The 25,571-nt window shown below is 37.5% G+C and overlaps 1 protein-coding gene across 1 annotated transcript in view; it reads left to right on the forward strand.

Annotated features, from left to right (window-relative positions):
- Positions 1-10,960, forward strand: part of LOC124987360 (Fc receptor-like protein 2) — a 32,246-nt gene extending 21,286 nt beyond the window's left edge. Inside the window, exons 8-12 of the mRNA XM_047556574.1 lie at positions 6,390-6,417; positions 7,413-7,498; positions 7,736-7,801; positions 9,588-9,616; positions 9,774-10,960. Of these exons, the coding sequence (XP_047412530.1) occupies positions 6,390-6,417; positions 7,413-7,498; positions 7,736-7,801; positions 9,588-9,616; positions 9,774-9,812 (248 nt within the window). The 3' untranslated portion in view covers positions 9,813-10,960. The remainder of the gene's footprint in view (positions 1-6,389; positions 6,418-7,412; positions 7,499-7,735; positions 7,802-9,587; positions 9,617-9,773) is intronic.
- The last annotated feature ends 14,611 nt before the right edge of the window (positions 10,961-25,571 follow it).

Here is a 25,571-nt window from a genome sequence, read left to right on the forward strand (position 1 = left end):
CCCAATTTTTTCTAGTGTTTTGAGCATGAAGGGATGCTGAATTTTATCAAATGCTTTTTCTGCATCTATTGAAATAATCATGTGATTCTTAACTTTAAGCCTGTTGATATGGTGAATGACATTTATTGATTTCCGGATGTTGAACCAACCTTGCATCCCTGGGATAAAAGCCACTTGATCGTGGTGCACTATCTTTTTAATATATTTTTGTATGTGATTTGCTAAAATTTTGTGAGAATTTTTGTGTCGATGTTTATTAAGGATATTGGTCTGAAATTTTCTTTCCTCGATGTGTCTCTGTCTGGTTTAGGTATCAGGGTGATATTGGCTTCATAGAATGAGCTTGGGAGGGTTCCCTCCTCTTCTATTTCATGGAATGCTTTGAGGAGTATTGGAATGAGCTCTTCTTTAAAAGTTTTGTAGAACTGGGCTGAGAACCCATCTGGTCCTGGACTTTTCTTTGTTGGTAGACTTTTGATGACCTTTTCTATTTCATTGCTTGAAATTGATTTATTTAAGTTGTGTATGTCCTCTTGTTTCAGTTTAGGTAATTCATATGTCTGTAGAAACTTATTGATGCCTTTGAGGTTTTCTGTTTTGTTGGAGTATAGATTTTCAAAATAGCTTCTAATTATGTTTTGTATTTCAATCAGGTCTGTTGTGATATTTCCTTGTTCATTCCGAATTTTAGTAATTTGAGTTTTCTCCCTCTTTCTCTTTGTTAGTGTGGCTAAGGGTTTATCAATTTTGTTTATTTGATAATGTGCTTCTTATTCTTAACTCTACTTATGGGTAAATTACATTTGTTTAACATATGTTGACATGCCCCACCTTCCTGGGATTAAACACACTCAATCATGGTGTACTATCTTCTTAATGTGTTTTTGAATGCAGTTTGCTAATAGTTTATTAAATACTTTTCATCTGTTTTCACCAGGGACATTGGCCTCTAGTTTTTTTTTTTTAACCCAGGGCCTTGTGCTTGTGAGGCAAGCATTCTACCAATTGAGCTATATCCCCAGCCCACCTGTAGTCTTCTTGATGTGTCTTTGGTTTTCATATCAGTTTGGGATTATCTCTTCCCTTTCTATTTCATGGAATAATTTAAGAAAGATTGCCATTATTTATTCTTTAAATGTTTGGTAGAATTGTGGTTCTGGGTTTTTCTTTGTTGGAACTCTTTTTTTATAAATTTTTAAAATTTTATTTGTTCTAATTAGTTGTTCCTGACAGTAGAATGCACTTACACATTTTGATAGGTCATACATAAATAGAGTGTAATCTCTTTTTTCTGGATTATACATGTTGTAGGATCACATCAGTTGAAAGTCTTTTAACTGCTGCTTCAATCTCATTGTTTGATATTGGTTTGTTTATATTTTCTATATTCTCATGGTTGAATTTGGGTGGTCATACATGTATAGAAATTTGTCAATGTCTTTCAGGTTTTCCTGTTTATTGAAGTTTAAAATTTCAAGATAGTTTCTAATGATCTTATGAATTTCAGAAGTATCTGTGGCAATATCTCTTTTTTCATCTCTAGTTTTGTTGATTTGAGTCTTCTCTCTCTTTCTTTTGATTAATTTGGCTAAGAGTTTAGCAATCTTGCTTATCAATTCAAAGAACCAACTCTGTTGCATTGATTCTTTGTATTATTTTTTCTCAATTTCATTTATTTTATCTCTGATATGAACTATTTCCTTTATTCTACTGATATTTTAATTAGTTTGTTCTTCCTTTTTTTAGGGACTAGAGGTGTAATATTAAATTATTTGAGTTCTATTTTTTAATGTAGGCCCTCAATTCTATAATCTTTCCTCATAGAACTGCCTTTATACTCTTCCAGAGGTTTTGAGATGTTGTTTCTTTGTTCTCAATTGTTTCTAGCAATTTTTTATTTCTCCTTCGATTTTGTCTATGACCCATTCCTCCTTCAAAATGTATTATTTAATCTCAAGGTATTAAATGATTTGTTTTTATTTTGTTATTAATTTCTAATGTAACACCATAGGATGCAAGAAATTATCTCTATTTTTTTTTTTTTCGTAATTGCTAAGACTTGCTTTGTGTCCTAAAATATGGTCTATTTTAGAGAAGGTTCCAGGTCTAACTGAGAAGAAAGTGAATTCAGTTATTGATGGGTGGAATATTCTGTAGATATTTGTTAGATTCATTTGATTAATAGCATTTTTTAATTCCAAAGAGTCTTGGTTTACATTTAGATGACCTGTTTATTGGTGAGAGAGGTGTGTTGAAATTGGCCTATATTTTTGTATTATTGTCTATTTGATTCTTTATATTTAGTAGGCTTTGTTTTATGTAAGTAGATACACTGATGCCATTTTGACTTATTTCTGATGCTTTATCCAGACATGATTCTCCTTTAATTGATTATTCTTCTAGTGAGTTTCAGCTGTATGCTGATTTTAATATTTATCTTTCATTTCTTCTGTGTGAAATATTTCATTGGGTATACTTTGTAGTGCAGATTTAGCAGTTATGAATTATTTCAGTTTCTGTTTATCAGAAAAGTTCATCTTTATCAAAGGATAGTTTTTCTGGATATGGCAATCTTGGTTGGAAATTGTTATCTTTTTGTGCTTGGTGTATTTATTATTTGGTTTTTAGGTACTGGGTTGAGAAATCAGTACAAATTATAATTGGCTTAACTTTAAATGTGGTTTATTTTTCTCTTGTGGCTTTCAGAAGTCTATGCTTGTTCTGCATATTAGTTAGTTTAGTTATAATGTGTCTTGGAGAGGGATGTTTTTGATCTTATTTGGAGTTCTAAATTCTTGTTGTATTTGGTTTTCCATTTCATTTCTAAGGTTTGGAAAATTTTCTGGTATTATTTCATTGAAAAGGTAGTGCATATTTATTTGAATTTCTGTTCCTTCATATATGACAATGATTCTTAAATCTGGACTCTGAATGTTATCCCAGATTTCTTGAACATTCTGGCATGGTCTCTTCTTTATTGTTGACTTTATTTTCATGGTTACATACTTTGTCTTCAAGGTTTGTGAATCTGTCTTCAAAGTGGTCTGATTTATTAGTGATGCTTTCAACTGAATTTTTAATTCAATTGTTTTTGTCTTTTATTTCCAAGATTTGTTTGTTTGTTTTTTCAGAATCTTTTTCTTTGTTGAAATGTTCTTTCACTTTCTGCATGTTCTCTCTTCATTCCTTCCTTAGGTCTTCTTATAGTTCCTTGAACATTTTAATTCAATTTTCTAAACTCTTCTGGCATTTCCTCTTCTGTGTTGTTCATGGGAGTCAGTTGTGTTGTGAGGTACTTGGGATAACTTCTGCTCTTGATTTTTCTTATTGTTAGTATTTCTACCCATTTTCTGGGATGCCTCTTCTACTTTTATACAAGGGACTTTTTTAGTGAGTTGCTTTTTCTTAACTGTGTGTCCTGGGTTGACCAGATGTCTTGATGTCAGTATTGTCACTCAATTTGAATCTGCTACTATGTTCAGTCTCTAACACAACAGTGAGAGGAAATACTGGTCCCCAGTAATTATAACCACTTTAGAGCAATGCCTTCTACTAATGCATCTTTAGAAAATACTTACTAATAATGTTCTTTTGCAGCCCACTGAACTATTGTTCTTGGTCAGGTTTTTGAAGTATGGTCTTTTGTTTTGGGGGTTTCAGTTGTTGTACCATTTGTTTATTCTCAATTCTAATCCAAAGGAGTCAAACTTGTGAGGGAAGTCTCTACATAGAGTTTTCCTGCAGGGTTTCACTCTCCCCCTTTCTGGGAGTCTCAGACCATGTGCTGGTTATGAAGCCATATTCCTGTCATTCAAATTCCAAACAGCAGAGCAAGTGGGAAGTGTCTCCTTCCTATACTTTGCCATCTTGACAAATCTTGAAAACATTATTTATTTCATGGTTTTCAGGGTGCCCATGGTTTTCCCTGTGGATCTTCCAGCACAAGCATAGTAGAGAAACTTGGGTTTCCTGAGCAGAGATGCCTAGAAAGAATCTGATTTATTTTCTTCTTAGTGATTTATGGTATATTCTTCTACTGAATATATTAACCTTTTGTTATATAATAGTAAAAAGGTTTTGCAGTGTGGTACTTTTCACTGACTTTCATATTGGTATTTTTGCTATACAAAAAAAAAAGATTTTATGTAGTCTAATTTATCAGTCTTACTTGTGTGAATTTGGGATTTTTGTAACATGTTTTAGTACTCTCCATTCTTAGATGATAAAAATTTCCCTATTTTCAGACATTATTACCCTATATACATGTATTATTACACTATTGGTGTGACTCAGCACCATGTACAGCCAGAGGAATAAGAAGTTATACTCCATTTGTATACAATGTGTCAAAATGTATTCTACTGTCGTGTAGAACCAATTAAAACAAATTTTTTAAATTGCTGTAAAAATTCCCCTATTTTTTGTCAAAATGTGTTGTAGTCATATTTATGCTTAATTTTTTTTATCTGTCCAGAAATATTTTTTAGTATATACTATGGTCAGAATATAATATGCTGTTTTTCCAGACAACTACATAGTTATTCTTTTTTATTGATTTTTATTTTTTATTTTGAGACAGGGTCCCACTAAATTGCTTATGGTCTCACTAAATTGCTGAGCCTGGGCTTGAACTCATAATCCTCCTGCCTCAGTCTCCTGAGTCACTGGGATTACAGGCATGGGCAATCAAACCTGCCTTCAGTTAGTCTGACATCATTTATTTCATAAAACATTCTCTCTATGAAGTGATGCCTTTATAATATACTTTCAGCCCCACCCTAAGCTAGAGATGGAGTTAATTACCAGCGACTAATGAGATCAGTCAATTATGCACCCATTTTCTTTGAACATCAACTTTAGAAAACTTCCAGTTGTAAATTTTTTCTCTGCATCTTTGAGATAAATCTCCCTGCCCCTTGCCAGTTGTACAACCCAGGAATGTTTATCTCAGAAACTTGAGAATTGTCCATTTGGAATTTAAACCAGAAAGATATGACCTCTCTTGCCTATACTGTAAATTTCTTAGAATTACTTGAATTTGATCTATCGATTTTGCTTTATAATTCTAGAATTCTGCTTTTACCTTTATTAGATACTGCCTTCTATTTTCTCTCTACTCATACTCATTATTTTGGAAAAATGCATATTTAATTTGCTTTCCATTTTTCTTATATATTACATATTTATATGTATATTTAATTGCCTGAGATTTATTTCCTTTGTTTTTAAGTATAGGCAGAGCTGGGTGCAGATGGCACACACCTGTTATCCCAGCAATTCAAGAGTCTGAAGCAGGAGGATCCTGAGTTTGTAGTCAGCCTCAGCAACTTAGTCAGATCCTGTCTCAAAATTAAAAAATCAAGAGAGTTGGTGATGTAGTTCAGTGATAGAGTGCCCCTGGGTTTCATCCTCAGTACCAAAATAAAAGTTATAGACACATCTAGAATTGTACAGTTTTGTTATGAATTACCAGTTTTGTTATAATCAGAGAATATTTATAATATATCTATCTACTTTTTGGAATATTTTAAAATCTTTTCTGTGAAACAGCATATCATCAGTTTTTGTTCTTATGTGAATGCTTAGATTGTAGGCTGAAGTTCATTTTAAAAATAATTTCTTCAAGAAGTTGTTAGAAACATACACTAATTTCATAGATGATTTAAAATGTCAAGACTGATGCTTGAATAACAGTTTTGTTTAGTAGACAACTGAGGTAATTTTTTCAGTTCCTTGAACAATAGACAAACTATAAAGTTTCTCTTCCTTCTAAGTCAGGGGAGCTCCATCCATGTGGCCATCTATATGGAGCTATTAGTCAGAGGTCCAGAAAATACCTGTGAATACATATCTGATACATCTATGCTAATAGGCTGTTTCTTGTTTTTCATCTCTCTGCAAAGATTAGTGGCCAAGATATAGACTAATGGATCTTATGAATGTCATTATCAAGTTTAACTCCAAGACCACTGCTATAGATTGTTGCAAATATCAAAACACTTAAAAATTAAGAAAATGGAAGAATAGCAAAGTAGCACCAAATCCATTAACAATTAATATATACCTTAGAATAATTAACAATAGTATTGTACAGGGATATGCATAGACAAAGAGACAGTAGGACAGAATAGAAAATTCATCTACTGATGGATGCATGCAGGATGCTCCATTGGAAATGGCATTTCAAGTCTGGGGCTAGGGAGAAAGAATTTATTGTTCAAATAATAACTAAAAGTGTTCGAATAAATAAGTAGTCATTTGGATGAAATACAGTTGATTCATTCTTCTATATCTTATGTTTTACTAGCTAATTATACACAGATAGCATGTCAAAGCTTTAAGAGAAAAAACTTCTATTCTGAAATGAATGTTCTTTTTCTGCTTTTCAGGAGGAAGTTTTGCCATTACTGCACCCAGGTGAGAACTTGCTCGTCAAAATTTCAACTCTGGAGAGTTCCCTCATTCACAATTTTGAATACCTATGAGTTCTCTGTTCATCATAGGGACCAAGGCTATTTGATCACAAGGTGTCTTCCTGTAATACTCTTGTTTCTACTTTATTACATTTATGCTATCAGAGCACTGTCTTAGGGTGATCCACATGACTCCAGGTGTTATTTATAATTAAACATATCTTAATTGATGTACTAATTTAGATATTAATGATTATTAATGTATAAGTAAAATATGATTAGATATTTAGAGGAGTAAAATAATAATACTATTATAATTGTATAATATATATAGTATATATTATAATACTTATAATTATAAAATATATAATTATAATTTATATTTTATAATAATAATAACTTATTATTACTATTATTATTATTATTATTTGGTAGTACTAGGGATTGAATCCAGGACCTTGAGCAATAGACAAACTAATTATAAATTTTCTACTCCTTCTAAGCCAGAGGTAATCCTATAACCATCAATGTGGCCATCTATATGCAGTTATTAGTCAGAGGTCCAGAAAACAGCTCCTCTGAATACACACCTGGTAGGCAGGTGCTCTACCACTCAGCTATATCCCCAGCTCCTGGAAGGGTGAATATATGCATAGAATAGAGTTCTATTTCCTCAAGGGACTTAATGTCTTATAGGAGACGTAAGATATGTGTAGAGAACAAGAAAGACAGAGAGAAAGAGGAAGTAATGAGAAGGATGCTGGTTAAGTTCTGTGAGAGTTTATAAGAGAAAAAAAAAATAGATCTAGGGAGAAAAAAAAACAAAGATGAGGAACAGAAAATTGTTGCCAAGTCAGAGCAAATAGTCTATACAAAGGGCCATTCAGTCACCTAAGCAGAGGGTCATGCCTGCCTGGCTTCTATTCACTCTCTCCCCAGCCTCTTTCCTCTTTGTTCTCACTCTCTACTCTGGGGACTAGTTAGTTCACTTTCTCACAGAGGTGCTGCCAGCCCAAATCCCCAAGAGTTCACCCACTCCAACTCACTTCCAGCCACGGAGGAGCTGCAGCCCATATATGTCAATGGTGAGTCTCCCCACTAGGAGGGCATCCAGCACTGACCCAGGAAGGGAAGCAGGAAAAGAGACCATGAGGTGATCTTGCCTCCCCAACCTCAGGAGGACCAGTCACTTCAATAAATAAACAAATTCCTCAGAATCATGTCAGGGGTGGAAGGGAAGGTATGATCCTAAAGCACGAGACTGGGAAGATTTGGATAATGTTCACTGTGAACAACAGTGAACTCTTGTCTTCTTCCTGCAGTGATCCCTGGAGATATGGATGTGGTTTATTCCCAGATCTGTAGCAGCCAGCCTCCCGGAGGCTCAGGTGAGAAACTTCAAAGTGATTCCTGTCATATGGATCTTCCCATGGAAGTTGTGCATTTCGTGCACTACAGCCTTCAATATATCACTTACTCTTGGGATGATCCAAGAAGGTTCAAGAGGTACCTGGAGGTGGGCTTTTGTGGACAGGCTGAACTTAAAAAAAGCAGATGACCCAATAAGCCTTCATTTGGATAGGACTAGATAGTCAGGGAGAATCTAGGATATAAGGAAGAGAGAGGAAATCAGACAAGAGTGAGAATTTTTAAAGCTATAATATCCAAAGTCCAGGAGAAATTCTCTCAATTGGAATGGATAATTTCTATGCCTCCTTTTTTAGTTTTAGTTTTTAAATTAGTGCGTTATAATCATACATAACTGTGGGATTCAATGTGCCATATTTGTACATGCATATAATGTAATTTGATTAATCTCATTTCTCATTACCTTCCCTTCCCCTCCCATCCTTCTTGCCCATCTATCTGTTCTACTCTATTTATCTCCTATTTTTAATATTATTATTATCATTCACCATTATTTTAATTGGTGTATCTTAATTTATACACAAAGGCAGGATTTGTTGTGATAGACATAACACAATTTGTTAGATTTTGTCCCACAAAAGTACCTCCCAATGCTGATAAATGGATGGAGATGGATTACATATAAAGTGAAATGAGCTATGCCTTTCTTTTATATATATATATATATATATATATATATATATATATATATATGTAATTGTAGGTGGACACAATACTTTTTTTTCAATTTTTATTTTTATGTGGTGCTGAGGATGGAACCCAGGGCCTTATGCATGCTAGGCGAGCACTCTACTACTGAGTCACAACCCCAGCCCAACTATGCCTCTCTTTAAAGACCTGAAGCCTTGGGATGACTCAATGAATCAGCCTGATCTAAGGAACTGTCACTTTGACAGGTAGCTTTGCAAGAACCAAGATGACAGTTCTGTTGCTGTGCAGAGCTCTGTTCTTCCAGCTGTTGCCCTGAAACTTGCCCTTTGTTCTGTGCTCTTAGCTGCCTCTTAGGAGCCAGCTGCTATTGGTAGCTTGGTCCATTTTCTGGTCTGTGATCACCTAACCTCTCTCCTCTGAACTGTGAAGCTGGGTCCTCTGTTAGTGTTGCTTAGAGTAGTGCCACTGCTGCTTCTTTTAGAGAGCTGACAACCCTATCATTCTTTGTCCAGCAGAATAGAAAAAGCACAGTAGTCTCCACTGGATGCTCATCTTTCAAGCCTTTGAGATGCTGATCTGCAGTTAGGGAAAAAGAGGAGATTCAGTCCTACTATATACTTTGAAAGAAGGGTGAATGAAGCAGACAGCACTGAGTAGCCCCTGCAGCCAAACTCAAACTTCTGGGTGACTTGGATCTGTCATCTCTTATCTGTACCTCTAATTTCTTTCTCTGTGGTAAGGTGCACCACCCATGGTTGGTTAAACATAGAGGAGTGACAGAAAAGTGAGCCCTGAAAGGATATTGTAGTAGACAGACCAAAAGGAAAAAAATCATGAGGATAATAACTTACAGAAAGTTGCATCAACGAGAGGAAGAGCTTTGTTAGTAAGTGCTGGTGGAGAACTTGGAGGATGAAGTCTTAGAGGAGCTTCAGAGTATGCAACATGAAGGGATGGATTTACAAAACAGGAAGGGTTGGATTTCCATAAGTTAAACATAGCAGTTCTATGCCCAGGGACACGGAGTCTGGGTGTGAGATATAAGTAGAAACCCAAGAATTCAGAATTCAGTACCATTTTTTTTTTCCTCCATAGCAAACACCAGGACATCTTCAGAGAATAAGGTGAGCTTGAGCTAGAGTCTTTAGCAGTTCCTCCATTTCGCCTTCCTTCATCTTTTCTTTTCTTTTCTTTTCTTTCTTTTTTTTTTTTTTTTTTTTTTTTTTTTTTTTGCCTTCCTTCATCGTATTCCTTCTCTTATTTATGCATGTTCTCTCCTAGGACTTCCAAGTCATCTACTCTTCTGTGAAGAAGGCATAAGACTTGGCAGAATTAGAAGGGAATATGGGCAGCATGGATAGAGCCTCACTATGAATTTTATTAACCCCTATAAAAATGCTCAGAGCTGACCCCCTGTCACAGCAAGAATGAGCTTCAGGGACTCCAGGCAAGCCACCTTGTGTCATGATTTTTTATCCCCATCAATTTCTCTCCCCAATATTTTCTTTTATTCATTAAATATTTACTGAAATGCTACTACATCCCAAGCACTGTAAAAGAAAAATATTTCTACTCTCTTCTTTTAAATTATCAATGTGAAAAGAGTTGAGGAAAGAAGAATGAACAAGAGAGACAAGGTCTCACCTTCTACTCTGTAGTGATAACTATAGAATCCATTTATGGACTTCTTTTTCCTTCCCAAACTAGGACTCAGGTACTCTTGCCTCCCCGGAGTGAGGCAGTTTTATTCTCTTTTGCTTTTCTGAAAGCTTATGACTGACTCTGGGGAAAACAGCAGCCTGGGTTAGCTTGCCATATTGTCCAGGCTCTTGAATGTTTAATTTTACATAAATTTAAACTAACAAAGGTGTTTATGGGTTTTTTTGAAGTGTTCAGTGTTTTACACTGGTATTTGTATTAATACCAGTAGTTTAATGAATGGCAAAGAAAATATCACAAAGGAGAGAGGTCTCCACTTCCAGATTATTATCATTATTTTTATCCTTGTATTGAATTTTCTTTCTCTTTATGTCACAATTAAAATGACTGAAGAAACACAAAAATTAGGGGAGAAATGTATTATCAGCACATGCCACAAATAAAACAGAAATTACTCCAAAATACTATGTAGGTGAAAGGAAACAAATAATAAAAATGCCTACGAGTGTGCCTAAGATAGACCTGCCTACTGGGAGCTGTGAATGAATTATGGGCCTTTGAACTGCCCAGAGATGAGACGATGCCCTTCTGGAGAATTCTTCCTGCAAAGGCACATGTGGAGGTGGCCCAGTTGCTGTAGTGACACCCTGTTCAAAGGGGAATTCCGTGTTAGTCAAGGAATTTTATCAGTTAATAACCTTAGGTTCCAGTGCCTGCATCCTGGAGGTAGAGAGTTTTGGGCACAAGCTGATAAACCCTAATTGGGCTGTTTCAGCCACAACTTAGATTTTGTTTATATTGAAAATTCTTTCTCACAATAAATTCTTTTGATATTTAAACCTATATAAAATGTGTGGAGTCTGCTCATGGTCAGTCTTCCTCAGAAGTTGGTTGAACCACCAAGCCCTGGCTTTTTCTCTACTTTTGTGTCTGTTTGTCTTTCCTGAATCCCCTCATTGCCTGGTTCGGGAAACTGAGTAAACTGCTGTACAGGATGTGGCACCTGCCTATGCAAGGAAATAGAATTCAGATGTGGGGGAAGTCTTTCCTTTCTTGCTTTCAACTTAGTCAAATGTTCCAAAGAGTAGTTTCCCATCCCTGCCTCTTGTTACTTTTGGGCAAACCCTGTCAGGTCCATTGCTGAGATGGTCCCCTCTCAATGGCTGAACTAGGAGGCTTGAGGTGCTGTGTCTTGCTGCTGGCATTTGTGTTGGACTACCTGGAGCAAGATCTGGGGCAGCAAGAGGATGGGGACCCAGCATCTAGAGATCTCTGGGACTTTTTCAGAGCCTGCCTCTGGTCAAGGCCTAGCAGGGAGGCTGAGTCTCACTTTTAGTATCTACTCTTCCATTTGGGAGTTGAGAAAATGAAAAGACCTAGATTTCCAAGAAAATATAAAAGTGATCCACTTCAATTTATATTAGGGAAAAAAGTATCTTTGTAGTGAATTTCATTCTGATCTTCCTCAGGCCCTGGCTGTTCTGTTTACTTACAACATCTGCTCTGCAAAATATATGGTGAAACCAAACAAGTTTTTGAGTTAGAGACAGGTCTGGGGGACAGACGCTATCTGACTTTTTAAAGCTCTCCAATCCTTTATCTTTTATACCAGGGTCTCAAAACTGGTGGTTTATGACCTGTCTCTAACTCAAAAACTTGTTTGATTTCACCATATATTTTTTTCATTAACCACCTTCTATTTGTAAATAAGATGGTTTCAGGTTTTCTTAGAATGAACCTTGGAAAGACCACATAAACAAAAGCCTGATTGGTGCCAGTCAAAACTTTATACAAAGATATTTATATAAGTTACACAGGGAGACAGAAATGTAGGGAAGCAGAAGCTGCTTAGAGAAGAGGCAGATTGGAGGTGAGGGAGTGCCTTCAGGATGAGATCATTTCTCTCCCCACTCTCGTTCTGAATGGATCATTCCCTAATCCAGCAATTATTCTGCCACCCATGGTCGGGGAGTAATGATAGGGCAGCACTGGGAATCAGTCACTATGGGATGTGGATAGCAGTAGACTCAAGTGAACTTCTTATCCTGAGAATTCCTGTGTCCCCACTACTGTCCACAGCTCAAAAACTGAGTGATTGTCACTGAAAGAGGGAGAAAACATCTTGGGAAGAAAACAATGGCCAAAGTAGATGTATAAAGGACTAATTCATTGGGGTGGGCAGATGGGGAAAGACTGTCTAGTTAGAACTCTAGAGGTGTTCTGCCTGAGATGATTCCTCAACATTCCCTAGAAGCACCAGACTGCAACAAGTTAAAGAATAAGCAATTAGAGATAATAAACGTAAGAAGTATAATCATCAAAATAAGTAAATCAATTAGGACATAAAATAATACTAAAGAAAAAAAAAAACGATAGTGAGCTTGAAGATCAGGAAAAAGCTCTCCGAAATATATCAGGAAGTGCTGGATGTGGTAGTACGTGCCTATAATTCCAGCAGTCCAAGAAGCTGAGGCAGGAGGATGGCAAGTTCAAAGTCAACCTGGGCAACTTAACAGGTCCTAATCAACTTAGAGAGACCCTGTCTCAAAATTTAAAAAAAAATTTTTTTTTTTTTTTTAAGGGCTGGGAATATGACTCAGTGGTTAACACCCCTGGGTTCAATCCCTAGGACCAAAAAAAAAAAAAAAAAAAAAAAATCAAGAACTGAGTAAAGAGATGGAAGCTATAAAAGGAAAGTTAGGAAACAGTGTCGGTATCTGTATGATGAAAGTACCACAGATAAGAGGAAACTTGTGGAAAAAGTAAGAAAGGATTTTACAAAATCAGAGAAAGATGAAAGATTTCACATGAAAAGCTGTAATAATTTGCTAAGTTAAATAGGAAAAGATTCTAAATGTTAAAGGAAAATTTAGGAATATCAAAGACCAAGGGATAATTTTGAAATAATCAAGAGGATACAGGTATTATCTACAGATCACAGAAATAAGAATGACTCATTAACAATAACATTCAGTGCAAATGACAAATAATGTTTTCTAAGTGTTCAAGGAAAAAAGTTAAACCAATTTTATCTATCTAGAATCTCATTTAACTCTAAGGGTGAATAAAGATATTATCTGATGTAACAGGTTTCAAAATTTTAATATACAATACACACCCATACACATACACACACACACACACACAAAACACAACACAGAGAGGAAGTCTCCAGTGAAAAGAAAAAATATGTGCAGAAATGTGCCACAAGACACCGAAAGTGAGTTTTAGAACACAAACAGTAGGACTTCACTTAAACGAACAGTGACAAAATACACCAGAAGAACACAATGAAATAAATAAAATTCTATTATTTAAACTCAAGAGTTTGGTAACATGATTGAAGGGTGGGAAGATAATCATTTAGAAGAAACAAATGGACATCATTATTCATTTTAGTAAGTTAGCAATTTCCACCAGAAATGAGAATAGAATGTGCAACTTTCAGAGCAACATAAGAAAATTCAAACTTGACCCCTGTAGTAGCCACACTAATCTGGCCACCACCTTCTCTGAGCTGAAGGTGACTGTGCCTCCCACGTACACAATCTTGACAAATCTGCCAGGGATGTCCTCACCCAGGACTCTGGGTTTGACCTAATAAAACTTGATTTGAAAATTAAATCTGAGTACAGAATGGAATTCACAAGCTAAGTCTCAACTAAGGCCATCAAAATGACAGATGGTCTGGAGATGAAACACAGATGGACCAAATATGGTCCATGTGGTATCTATAAACAAGTGGATCACACAATGGGCCCTGAGATTACCAGGGATGATCAGTTGGCACATGGACTGAAGCCCATCTGTGTTTCATTTTTGCTACCTAATGCTGGGGAGCAGGGAGAATGCTAAAATCAATACACAGGACTAGTTGGTGCTTATCAACCTGGTCGGAGATGTGGATCTTGACACGTCTCAGTCTTCAGTACAGGGTACTCTGATGTTGAGTGAGGAGGGCTGGTTGTCTGATTACCAAATGAATTTTAAGACTGTAAAGTCCCAAGTAACCCAGAACAACTTTATTTTCACAATCCCAGAGTGCTGGGGACTCAAACCCAGGCCTCCAGCATGAGAGGCAGGCACTCTATGAGTTGGGCTACGAGGCCTGCACTCCAGAACAACTTTATAGTTTGCTGGAAGACTGGTGAATTCTAGTTATACTAAAGTGATTGACAGGACAGAGTTTGGAGAATGCATCTACCAGAGGTGAACGAAAAGTTAGAGACAACTGCCGATGTCCTGGACAGCAGGAAATAGCTACACTCACCTTGGAATAACAGCCAAAATCAGATGATCGATCCCAACGTCCATTTCTTAGCTGAAGTGAGCAACCACAGCCTGATAGATTTAGGATACACACAGACTCAAAAGTCAGATATCAAACCAAAAATGTTAGGTTTACTGACTGAATGTCAATGCTGGTGGTTATAAGCTTGGTCTGTGACTGGAATCTCAAGCATAAATGAACACTGCATCATCACTTAAACTATGTTGCCACACAGTTACCTTCATAAGTTAGTGTTTCTTTTAACGTTGAACGTCCAGAAGGCCTTAAGTATCACTCAACATCATGTTAAACCTCCAGGCTAAAGATGATTCAGCTTTAAGGTGTTACCCTTTCAGAAGTACAAAGCAAACCCAGTTTTACCTGTATACCTGGGGAGAATTGATGGTCCCTCCAGAGATGTCAGATTGCTATTTTATCTAGAAATAGCTGCAAGTGGTAATATACAGTCACTTTGTAAATTCACATTGAGTAACTGAATGAAATTGTGACTTCTGGAGAACTGAACCTTAGCTTTCTATCTTAATTGAGGAGAGGTTCACTGCTTCTTGGTGTAAAACTCTCCCAAAAGGGACTTTTTAAGAAAACTCCTCAAGATCTGTTTCTGCTTCAAACACTGAGTCCATCACTACACCAAAAGTAGTCTGCAGGGCATGGAGACTAATTCATTGGTGCCATTTTGAAGTCAAGAGAGAGAGTGTAATGAAGCAAAAAATGAAGGCATTGATTCTCTCTGATATTGCTGTCTTTTGCCCTTGCTCCAAAGTATGAAAGAGCCACCAGGAGCTCCAGCCACAAGCTGAGAAGTGTCCCTATGACTGTAATAACACAGTAACAATACTCAGAATCTAAATTGGACTTCTGCTGTATTCTCATCATTCAATTTATTTTTTAGCAGTTGAATAGGTTCATTTTAGAGTCTTCCATCTTCTGTGAAATTAGATCCCTCCCTTCAAATGGTGTAATTAGTAGCATTTAAAATAAAACTTGAATGAAATATTGAGACCACAAAAAATTGAAAATTCAACTTCTGGAATGAAAACTGGTGGGCAAGAGGAAAGAGAAATAAAAATAAAATATGAGCAACAATGAAAAAATAAAATAGCAGAAACTAGGATCCCTATAGCACAGTAATAATAATTATTTTTAGAAGGGCTACACTTAAAAGGTATGGTCTCTTAGATCTTATTTTTTGAAAATTTAACAGCATTTATAAATATATTTATAATACAATACTATTTTAAATTATACTATAATACAATACTATATTGAATTATACTATTTCAATTCAGTTTAATTTGATTCAAACAATGCTATTTGGATTACTCATTGAAAATAAAACTATTGTGGTCTTTTACCATTTAAGTGAATTTTGTGTTGATAAAATTCTCCTTCTCTTAAAAGGAAATTCAAGTGAGTCTTATGGTTTTTCTTCCCACTCCTAGGTAATAGGTAAATTACATATTTAATACTCTAATTACAAAACAGAATGTTAAGTACAAGGTATTAATCAAAATTCAGATTGTCCCCCTTTTCTCAAAATTAAATGATCCCCTCTCTCAGTCTACATCAGTTTCATGCTGAAGACCTAAGAGTGTGGACTGTGTTTAACTTCATCTCTTTTTCTCCATTCGCCCCAAAAGGACTAGCACATGAGAAGGCAAGCCTGCAAAGGAGCGGATTTCAGCTCATTTGAACTCATGGGTATTAATGCTGTGGTCTTTCCTTTCAGGAGTTGTAGCTGGCTCTTTGTGAATTGTCTCTTGTGTATTTCCTCTTGAAATGTTCTTGACCTTTTTGCCTAGATGGTTTTTTTTTGTTGTTTGTTTGTTTGTTTAGTTTTTTTTTTTTTTTTTTTTTATGCTGATGATTGAACCCAGGGCCTTGTTCTTGATAGGCAAGCACTTTACCAACTGAGCTATATCCTCAGCCCCACTAGGTGGTAATTTGTGACTCTTTTTTTCAGCCCTGGGTATTTGCCTCCAGTTTCTTACTTATAGGATCTCTCTGCACCTCTAAGTGATCCTATTAGACAAAATCCTAAACACTTGCTCCAACCTGGTCTTTTCCGCTGTTCTGGGAGGTCCTTTTCTGAAACGTTCACCTTTCTGATACAGTAAACTCTGAGAAAGATCTCTCCCACGCCCACCAGCCCTTAGTCTTTTCTTCCTTTCCTTCTGAGTTTCCCAGGAAAGAGTCTGATCAGAGGAGACTGTCCTTCTCCAAATACAGAAAACACATGTCGAAGTTCTCTGAGACACCTTAAAAAAAATTTCCAGACCCAAGGCAAAGATGCTATCACTCCCAACCTGTCCTCCTATGGTGGAAAATGAGGAGGTGGTGCAGCACAATTGGCCCAAAGAAGCATATTCCTCAGCCTCCTCTGTCTCTCCCATCCTTTGCATTCCTCAACCACATAAGGAGTTCAAGAGTCATGGAACAGATTCTCAGAATTTACTTTAAAAGTCACTTATGACTACTTGGCAACTAATTATGGAATTTTACAGCTATTGAATCAGGATGTCTAGTCAAAACTTTTAATAATCTGTTTACATGAATCTGAAAATTTACAGTCTTTGGAAGTACACATGGAACATTCAAATGAATAAATCACAAATTTAATGGAAGGCCAACATTATGTTTTCAAACCTTGATGCAACAAAATTCAGAATAGATTTAAGCAAATAGTGAAAATGGCATCATGACTGGAGAAGAAAAAAGATCTTACTCAAAATAGCACTGTAGTTGAAGAGGAAATCATAAAGAATACTATAAAATCATTAGGACGGTAATGCAAGTATAATGTGAAAAATACAGAACACAGCCAGAGCAATACTTAGAGAGAGTTTTATTGCATTAATTAACATTTATTTATTGAATTAATAAAAAAAGATTAAAGTCAAGAGTCCTACTATTCAATTTAGGAAGCTACAAGAAACAGCAATAATATTCCCCCACAATGGAAGCAAAGAAAATGCAAAAATAATAAAAGGATGAAAAAAACGGGAATCATTCAATCCAGTAACTCCTCCTATAAAAAGATGGAGATAAACAACATCTAGCAAGACTTATTAAAAAGAAAAGGAAACGAGAAAATGAAGAGACACAAAATACAGACTAATAAAGGGTAACCTGCTAACAAAAGATACAAAGAGTAATCGTGTGTTAAAAAATGAAGGTATTACTACTGAATATGAGGAGAGGTGCCCTGAAAATACTCTCACCTCCACACACACTCTTCTCCATTTCTTTCATGTCCTAGCAGCCATATATCTATCTTGAACATACTAATAACTAATTCCTGCCAACAGTGGGACTGTTTGCTTCTTTGTTTGCTCTTTAGCCTGTTGGTCCATTGGTATGAAGAGCCCCACACTGCCAAGCTACAGTTTCCAGATCATTGGAGTCATTGTTCAACACTGAGTGGAAGCATCCTCTCTTCTAAGACCTCTCAGCAGAGCGTAGACACATAAGAATGATAAGAAAATGTGTTAAAGAGGGTCATGAAGCATATTAGTGAGAGATATCATGTTATACCTCACTTCCACTTAGGTCTCAGACCTCTATGTCTGGCTATAAGGGATTTGCTTCCAAGTCTGAAGTGGGACAACAGCCAGCCTTCCACGATGCTGTCTCCCAGGAGGAGCTGTAAGTCTCCCAAATGCTATGACATTGCTCCTAGGTGATGAATAAGTCATACAACCTGAAATTTGGTAGAGACTAGTCCATGCCCTTATTTCTGTCATTGTGAAATAAGCTGCTTGGTGAGAAGAAATTTTCTGTGTTCTTACTCTTACAGTCCATCCATGGCATAGTTGGCACAGATGACAAGTCCATAACCAGAACAACAATCTGTTCCAGGGAGGACAAGGTGCTTCTCCTCCATTATTTGTAATTGATTTGCTACCAGTTAACTAGCAGGAAACTTCCCTACTCTCTACTTCCTCAAACCCAGGAGATTATTGGATTAGCTCATTTTGTATTACAACAATGAAATATTGGAGGCAGGATAACTTTATAAAGAAAAGAGGTTAATTTAATTCACAGTTTTAGGGGATCTAAGTCCAAGGTCAGACAGCTCCATGGTTTTGGCTTCCGGTGAGAATCCAATAGTAGATGGCTTCATTTCATGGCAGATGGCAATGGTGAAAACAAGTGATCACATTCTCAAAATGGAAGCTAGAGAGACACCTGAGTCCCATAGTTCCTTACAAAGGCACTCCTTCAGTTGACCTAAGAGATCTCCAACCTCTTAAAGATCCCATCTCCTTACCATGGCCACTAGGGATCAAACCTCCAGCACCTAGATCCTTGGGTTGGGGTTTAAATCATAGCAATTGTCCTATTGGCAACTCCTTCAAAAGAAAGAAAAGACTTTAATATGAGAAAGGAGTCACATTATGGTATCATGTAATGAACAAGGTCAAAATCAAGGTACTGACTGCATGGGCTTTTATTGGAGGCTCTGGCATATTTTCAGTTAGGTATACTTGCAGCTTACTTAGGATATGACAGAATTCAGCTCCTTGCAGTGACAGGACTAAGGGGCCCATTTTGTTGCTCATCATCAGACAAGGGCTCCTCTCAGCTCTTTAAGACCACCTACATTCCTTCCTACGTGATTTCTTTAGTCTTCAAAACAGCAATGGTACACTAAGTCCATGATTTTCTAGTTTCTCTAACTTTTGCTACAAATTGGGAAACCCAGTTTTAGAGAGTTTATGTAATTAGATTGAGTCCACTTAATCCAGGTCTATAAAGTTTGGAGGCCTGATAAACCAGTTCCTTTCTTTGGTTAGAGACTTCAAAGGACTATACTGCAGATATAAGAGGGAATTTAAAGTAACGCTCACACGCGTTGATGTCTGGCTTCAAGACTTCTGGGGACCTAGAAAATGATAGTATTTGAACTTAGATTAAGGTGGTCTCAGACTACTAATGTCTCCAGAATCCTGGCAAAAGGGAATCAGATATGCTTGGGAAAAGGTAAAAGGCAATAACCAGCAAACAAAGACAGACACACAAGAAAGAAAACACCATGAGTAACAATCAAAAGAAATGACAATGGACAAGTGAAATCTTTGGTTAGACTGAGGAAGAAAGAAAGAGAGGGAAGGAGGGAGAGAAGGAGAAAGAAAGGGAGGAGAAAGGGAGGAAGGGTATAAATAGCCAATATCTGGAATAAAAAGCAGCCTGATATTACATATTCTGAAGTTATTAGAGATAAAATAAGAGGTTAATAAATAATTTTATGAAGAAAAAGTAAAAATTAGATGAATGGAGAAATTGTAGAAAAATTAAATTTTTTTTTCTGTGAAGAAATTTTTAAAATTCTGAATTTTGAAAAAAAATGAAATGGACTGAAGAAATACAATCCCTAAATAGTGTTATAATTATTAAAGAAATTGAGACAACAATTAAAAACCTTCCATAAAGAACACTGCTGTCCCAGACAGTTTTAATGATGTCTTATCAAATAACTTGAAATAAATAGTGCCAAGTTTACACAAACACTTGGGAATATTTGGAAAAGGTGGAACATTTCACAAGTCATTTTATGAAGAAAGGATCATTTTTATATCAAAACCCAATCAGAATGCCATGGGGAAAATTATAGGCTAGTCTCACTAATAAATACAAGGGAACTTCCTTTCTCTGAAAAAAAAAGGGAGAAAATTATTTATGGGAAAAAAAAAAAAACAAAATCCTGCAAAAAGCATCGTAGTTGCAAAATGTTGAAAAAGTGCCATCAGCACTCTTAAGAATATTGCCTAGGATTGTTTTTATTGCAAAAAGGAAGAAGAAATTTTAAAAAATAGGGATTAAACAGGAAGAAAAAAATCAGTATTACTTATAAATGATGTGATTGCATACATATGGCAAATCCAAAAGAATATGTAAATAAGTTATTGAAATTAACACAAAAGTTTAGGATTACCAGGTAAAAAATAAATTGAAAATCAACATCTTTATCACATCAGCAAAAATAAAGAACAAAAAATATCATATGCAAGAGTACAAAAAGTTTCCTAAGAATAAATTCTAGTGTATTATTACACCAAGGGATGATTATAGCTAACAATATTGTGGTATATAAATAAAAAGGTATAAGAGAGGATTTTGAATGTTTGACATACATCTTTGAGATGATGAGTAACACAAATAACCTGAGGTGATATTACACAAGTGCAGATGCACAAATATATCATACTTTATCCCATAAATAGTAATAGTATTATCTGTCAATTGAAACTAAATGAATATTTTTAAAGGTACCTAAAAACAAAGATAACAAGACATTCACGACATCTACAAAGGAATTATAAAAGCATTAGAAGAAATTAAATAAGATCTAAGAAATGGAGAAACATTTATTTAGTGGTTGGAATTTTCAATAATATAATCATCTCAATTTTCCCCACATTGAGCTATGGATTTGATGAAATCCCAGTCTAAATCTTAACATGTTTTTAAAAAAATTTTATGGAATTTAACAAAATGATTTTAAAATCACATGATACCCAGTTAATATGTAGAATATTATGTTTTATGAATCAGTTTCTTAAATAAATTAAATTTTAATTTAAAAAAGCTCAAAGCAAAGAAAATTACTATGCAGATATAAATGCAAAAGGCAATGAATAGCAAGATATTTCTAACAAAAGAGAAAAAAGTGGGGACACTTTATCATATTAATAGGTTTTTGAAGTTGTAATAAGTGGGAAAGTACGGGCTGGGGATGTAGTTCAAGAGGTAGAGATCTTGCCTTGCAGGCACTGGGTTCGATCCCCAGCACTGATAGGTAAGAGACACGTGCAAGTGGTGGGAATATGAGGTTAAAGGGACTGGTCCTACTGTGCTGATCCACATGCTTTCTTTACAAAAGCAACTCACCGGCCACCCTCCCCAAATTAAGTCAATAGGACATGTTATATTCCTCAGCAAGAACTTGTTATCTGCAGGAAAAATGCAGGCCTGAAAACTTCCATCCTACCAAGTTACCCTGAAGAAGTGAACTTTTGAGACCCTTACACAAACCAGATCCCAGAACTCAGGGAGATAAGGATAATTTTCGCTAACCATATGTATTATGTCAGGGTTCTCTAGAGGAACAGAATCAACAGGACATATGATTATAAAAAGGGGATTTATCAGATTGTCTTACACTGATACTGCCGTTTACTGGTGACGAGTTCTGCTTCCTCAAATGTTGAAGTTTGAACATTAGAGAAGCACGCCAAGGCAAGCATATTAAGCAAGTTTTATTTAAAGGTAATAATACAAACTTCTCCCGGGAGGGAGAAGGAGGCCATGGCTGATGTTCTAGAGTCCCAAGAAGTGAGCACACCCTACATCTTTTATAGGTTAGGGTCTTCTTTGTTCTGTTCTCTCCCCCCTTATCTCTCCTTCCTGCCTAGGTGACTAGGCCCAGGGGTTGCAGGGTGACATAGCAAAACAGGTGAGAAGCAGATGGGGGGGGGCGGGCAAATGGAGATTCAGGTAGGGGCCCAGGGGGCATTAATTAGCAACTCCCTGCCTGCAGCTTTGGGAAGTGGTAGTTAGGCAGGTAACCTTGGTGATCAAAAGGACTCAGTAGACACTGACATTCCAATCTCCTGGGGGCGGTCTCCAACTTCCAGATGCAGACGGCTTTCATGGCCTCCATTTCCTCTATTTGACCCAATTTCTTATTTCTACACTAACTGCCTATCCCCAATTCTGGCTTCAACATGACCAGGAGCTGGATAGTCCACAATGATTGTCTGCAGTTGGAGAGCTGGAAGAACCAGCAGTTGCATAGTCCGAGAAGCAGAAGCCCCAGAACAAGAAAAATCAATAGTACTACCCTAGTCTGAGACCAAGGCTTCTGGAAACTACCTGGAGAATCACTGGCAGAGTCTGCTTAGAGTGAAGAAGCGAGAGTTGGATATCCTCAGATAATGGAAGCAGCAATCAAGAACTCAGTCAAGAAGAGTTGAGCTTGCATCTGCATCTGCTTCCTTGTTCTTCCAACTTTTATTCCATCCAAGCCACCAACCTATTGGGCAGTTGTATTGAGACAAGGAAATAATAGGAATTGCTATAGTTGTGTGTTATGTCGTAATAATAAGCTGTATTTGGCATTTGCCTGAACTTATAAAACTAAAATAAAGGCGCCTAGTGACAAACTTGCTGTGTGGCAGGATGACACTCCTGAACAATGCTGATATGAACCTTTATCTATGATTTGAGTGGTGGTTCCTAGTATAGTCATGTTCTGGTCTTTATCAATGAAGACTAGAGCATGACTGGGCTGAAACTCACTATTTAAACCCCTGGACTTTTGGAGCAAATCGTCAGTAGCACCGTGACCACAGGACTCCACGTCACTCTGTCTCTTGACTGCCCTGGCTGCTGTCCACTCCATCACTGATTGCTGATTGACTGTTGTCACCGAGGCCAGACAACTGACCACCTCTCCCGTGGTGACAAATGCCACCCAGCCTCTGGCTTATCAGACACCCGAGGTCATCCAAAGACATCCGAGGAGCTGAGAGGCTACGGCTGAGAAGAATCCCCTCAGTCTTGCTGACTGACTTCTTGGCTAAGAGATGTTGCATTGAGTAAGTCCATGGGGATTGGACTTAGGTGAACAAGGGAGTGAATCTTCACTGTGTTTTTGACTTGCTGTCATTAGGAACGTTAGGTTGAGTGTGCACTGCATGAATAAAATCCACTGTTGGAACCAAACTTGATTCCTCTCTTACTGCTCAGGACAGGGGTGCTGCCCACGCTTAGGGAGGATCTCCCCTTCAGTTCACTATCCCACATTCCAGTCATTCCTAGACATGTCCTCCTTGACACACCCAGAAGCTCTTAATCATCGGCATCTCTTAATCCAATCAAGTTGACACTTTAACCATTACACCATAAAATCTGATAAGAGTCAGTTCCAATTAGAACTGGTTTGCATGGGCCAAAGTGATGCAGAATTGCCTTGGCTCTTTACCATGCACACTGGGGATTTGTAAATCTGATTCAGTTCTACTGTCAGTAAAAGTCAAGAGGTTGAACTGGTGGGGGGTTAGGGGACTCTCTGGAAACTTCTCTGGGACCCCCCAATAAAACTGGAGGGCAGAAGGTAGACACCATCCTTCTCTGAGAGGACCCACTCTCTTCTTTGAGGATGTCCCCTTTTCTTCATTTCCTATCCTTTCTAAGTCTATTCTATTTTCTATTCTTTACTAAGTCTTCAGCCTGGCCTAGAATCCTCTCAAGCAAGAACATAACAATCTGGGGCAGGGACTGTAAGGTATAAAGCCACCTTTCTCTCCTGTTACAGGAATTTCCCGCCTCCCAACCACTTGTCAATCTGCGCTCTGCCCGTGTCTTCCGTTACAGGAATTTCTGGCTTCCCTACCACCTGTCAATCTGCTCCGCCCACCTCTTCCGTTAGAGGAATTTCCAGCTTACGCTGCCGCCATCTTGCTGCCTCTCACCTTACGTTCTAACATGTTACTGGTCCATCAGTCAGTCTGCAAGAATTCTCCTCCTTGATTGGTTCCTCCCAGCCCGCAAAATTCCAATATCTGGGAGAAGCCATACGCCATGTTCTTCTTTTTACTTTTTCCACCCCGAGTGGACCTTATCCGTCCCCATAAAATAAAGTCTTTTGCATGAGTTCTCGTGTCTGCAGAGCTTTTTTCTGGGAGCTACCGGTGAGCCACAACTGAGCCAGCGACCCCTAACAGGGACCTCCACTGCTGACTGGCTCAGGCTCTGTGGGCAGATCTCCTCTGCAACAGCACTGATGCAAAGCTAAGCAAAACAAAGCAAAGCATGATATAAGCACAAAGACACAAGGACAGACTAATCAACTGATGCCACCATATAGAGAATCCAGAAACTAAGGTAACTATGCAGAGTTGCTTACATGTATCTGTCATAAATAGCACAATAGTGAGGAACAAATGAGCTTTCTATAATTGATTCTGAGACAATTAGATATGCAAATGGAGAAAAAAAACAATTTTAATCTCCTCATACTCGACAATAAAACTTATTCCAAGAGAACTAAAAAATTAATATGAAATGCTCAACAGATTTTTAGATGACAATTTAATACAAGATCATTGTAATTTAGAGAAAATTTCTTAAACAAGACTGCAAAAATAAAGGAAAAGATTGACCAGCTTGACTGTACTAAAATTCAGAACTTCTGTTTATTCAAAGGCACAAGAAAGTGGAAGGCTGCTGCAGAGTGGGAGAAGATATTTACATTAACCCAACAAAGAACTGCAAGTCACAAAGAGCTACAGACCCATAAAGAAAAGACAGACAGCTCAACAGACAGATGACCACCCACTCCACCAAAGAAGAACCGCAAAGAAAAAATGTGGTCAGCCTCAGTAATAAGAAGAATACAAAATAAAATGAGGGCGAGATTATCACTGAATAGGTAGGATAGTCAGATAGTAAGACCTAGGCAGGCAGTTAGGAGATGGGCCCTAAAGGAATGCTCTGTGGAAACCTTCCAAACATTCCAGCCTGTGGGGGTTTCCGGGACCCCCAGCCTTGGGCATGGTCAAGATGGCGCCTGACGCTGAGCCAAAAGCGGCCAGCTATACAGTAAACAACCAGCGAATTCCAATGATTGGCTAGTTAACGATGTGACTAGAGCATGCCCCCCTCGTGTACCCATCCTATGCCTACAGCTGTCCGCGTTTATCTCGTGTACTCTCTCCTGATTGGTTGAAGTGTATATAAGCCTGGTGGGTGGGAGAGTAGGGAGAGGAGAAGCTGAGGAAGAGGCAGAGGCGGCGGGGGCTGAAGAAGAGGGAGAAGCGGAAGAAGCGGCGAAGGCTGAGGTTGAAGCCGAGCTGGAAGCAGGGAGTACGCGGGAGCTGGAAGAAGCTGGGAGAAGGGAAGCTGGGAGTGCGCAGAAGCTAGGGGTAAGAGAAGCGTAGGAGAGGAACTGTGCACAATAAACTTCCAAAGCTTCAGACATTTGTCGTGTCTCTCTCTGCGGCCAGAGGGGACGCGATACCAGCCACCAAACCTTTTGAACCAGAGGAGTGGAAAAAGGCAAGGTAGGGCAGTCCTGAGTAGAAGCTATGGAGAATTCCAAACTCAACATCTGGAAAAGTACAACA

This window comes from Sciurus carolinensis, chromosome 1, assembly GCF_902686445.1.
Source record: "Sciurus carolinensis chromosome 1, mSciCar1.2, whole genome shotgun sequence".
NCBI lineage: Eukaryota > Metazoa > Chordata > Mammalia > Rodentia > Sciuridae > Sciurus > Sciurus carolinensis.